The sequence below is a fragment of the Cebus imitator genome, unplaced genomic scaffold (assembly GCF_001604975.1).
Source record: "Cebus imitator isolate Cc_AM_T3 unplaced genomic scaffold, Cebus_imitator-1.0 Scaffold280, whole genome shotgun sequence".
NCBI classification, from domain to species: Eukaryota; Metazoa; Chordata; class Mammalia; order Primates; family Cebidae; genus Cebus; species Cebus imitator.
Window position 1 is genome coordinate 1,268,913 of NW_016107595.1, and position 2,091 is coordinate 1,271,003.

Genomic DNA, 2,091 nt, shown 5'->3' on the forward strand with positions numbered 1-2,091 from the left:
CCTCCTGGGTTCAAGCAATTCTTGTGACTCAGCCTCCCAAGTAGTTGGGATTACAGGCATATGCCACCATGCCTGGCTAATTTTAAAAAATAATTTTAGTAAATTTAGTTGAGTTTCACCATGTTTGCCAGGCTGGTCTTGAACTCCTGACATTGTGATCCACCTGCCTCGGCCTGGGGGTATAGGGGTGAGCCACCACGCCTAGCCATGTTGTGATTTTAAGGACTGTCATTGGGGACCACTCTGTCCACTTTCCCCTGTCTGAGACACCCCCCACATCCAGGGAGACTCAGGATCTGCCAGCGCGAGCCTTCTCACTGACCCCAGCTGAGCGCCTTCAGACCTTCGTCCGTGCCATCTTCTACGTGGGCAAGGGGACAAGGGCCCGGCCGTATATCCACCTCTGGGAGGCCCTCGGTCACCATGGGCGGACAAGAAAACAGGTGTGAGGACAAGGATCAGGGTCCAGCAATGGCATTCAGGCCACGGGCAGGTAGAGCATGGAGGGGATCGGGGGGCTGACCCCTGACTCTGCCCTGGCCCCCCCCAGGCCTGCCCCAAGGTGCGTCACATCTTGGACATCTGGGCCAGTGGCTGCGGCGTCGTCTCCCTGCATTGCTTCCAGCACGTGGTCGCTGTGGAGGCTTATACACGGGAGGCGTGTATTGTGGAAGCCCTAGGTGGGTACCTGGTGCATAGGATGGGGGTCATATGAGGGCATTTTTCCTTCTGAGGGGTGTTCATTTGTTGACTGAGCAATTATTGAGCACCAACTTTATACCTGCACTTGCATGTATTTTACTCCATGGGTTTATCCCTACTCAGGGGCAATACACATTGGGTTTGCTGTCACATGCGTTTTTTGTTTTGTTTTGTTTTGTTTTTTGAGATGGAGTCTCGTCTCTGTCACCCAGGCTGAGGTGCAGTGGCACGATCTTGGCTCACTGCAACCTCTGCTTCCTGGGTTCAAGTGATTCTTATCTCAGCCTCCCGAGTAGCTGGGATTACAGGCATGCACCACCATGCCTGGCTAATTTTTGTATTTTTAGTAGAGACGGGGTTTCTCCACGTTAGCCAGGCTGATTTCGCATTCCTATCCTCAGGTAATCCGGCTGCCTCAGCCTCCCAAAGTGCTAGGATTACAGGCATAAGCCACCGCGCCTGGTTGCTGTCACATACTTTTTTGTGTGTGTGTGAGACTCTGTTGCCTAGGCTGGAGTGCAGTGGCATGATCCTGACTCACTGCAGCCTCTGCCTCCCAGGCTCAAGTGATTCTTGCGCCTCATCCTCCCAAGGATTATAGACACATACCACTATACTACGCCAAGCTAATTTTTGTATTTTTAGTAGAGACAGGGTTTCACCATGTCGGCCAGGCTCCTGGCCTCATTCGATCTACCCGCCTCAGCCTCCCAAAGTGTTGGGATTACAGGTGTGAGCCACTACACCCAGACTGCTGTCACACACTTCTGCTGGATGGGGAGGGGTCCCTATGGCTGCCCCTCTCACCCCACATCCAATTTCTCCAGGGATCCAGACGCTCACCAACCAGAAACAAGGGCACTGCTATGGAGTGGTGGCAGGCTGGCCACCTGCTCGTCGCCGGCGTTTGGGGGTACACCTGTTGCACCGCGCCCTCCTTGTCTTCCTGGCTGAAGGCGAGCGACAGCTTCGTCCCCAGGACATCCAGGCCCGGGGCTGAGTGCTGCAGAATTGGCCATCCAGCCTGGGAAGAGATGTTAGAATGTTCCAGCTGCCCCATGCTGACAGCAGCCCCCTTCTCTGGTTTCAGAGGGATGTGTGTGTGTGTGTGTGTGTGTGTTGCAGTGAGCACCAGGGCAGATCTCCCCCAGGCTGAGGGAGGACTTTGTTACAGATGTTACTGCTGGGGAGGTAATGAGTAGTGAGCTCCCCATCATGGGAGGAAGACAAGTAGGGAAGCAGAAGGTGCTTTGGAACAGTCAGTACTTATGTCAGGGGCGTTTGAACCTGGGCCACTCCATCTTGAGTAGGAGCTGGGTGAAATAAGGCTGAGACCTACTGGGCTGCATTCCCAGACGATGAGGGCATTCTAAGTCACAGATGGCATAG

The 2,091-nt window shown here is 54.2% G+C and overlaps 1 protein-coding gene across 5 annotated transcripts in view; it reads left to right on the top strand.

Moving 5' to 3' along the window:
* The window catches only part of ANKLE1 (ankyrin repeat and LEM domain containing 1), a 5,236-nt gene extending 3,164 nt beyond the window's left edge, over nucleotides 1–2,072 (top strand). For 3 of the 5 annotated variants that reach the window (XM_017501223.2, XM_017501222.2, XM_017501226.2), the window contains 3 exons: nucleotides 284–443; nucleotides 551–680; nucleotides 1,530–2,072. In XM_017501223.2, coding sequence (XP_017356712.2) covers nucleotides 284–443; nucleotides 551–680; nucleotides 1,530–1,702 — 463 coding nt within the window. In that variant the 3' untranslated portion in view covers nucleotides 1,703–2,072. The remainder of the gene's footprint in view (nucleotides 1–283; nucleotides 444–550; nucleotides 681–1,529) is intronic. The other 2 variants (XM_017501224.2, XM_017501227.2) reach the window with 2 other exon arrangements.
* The last annotated feature ends 19 nt before the right edge of the window (nucleotides 2,073–2,091 follow it).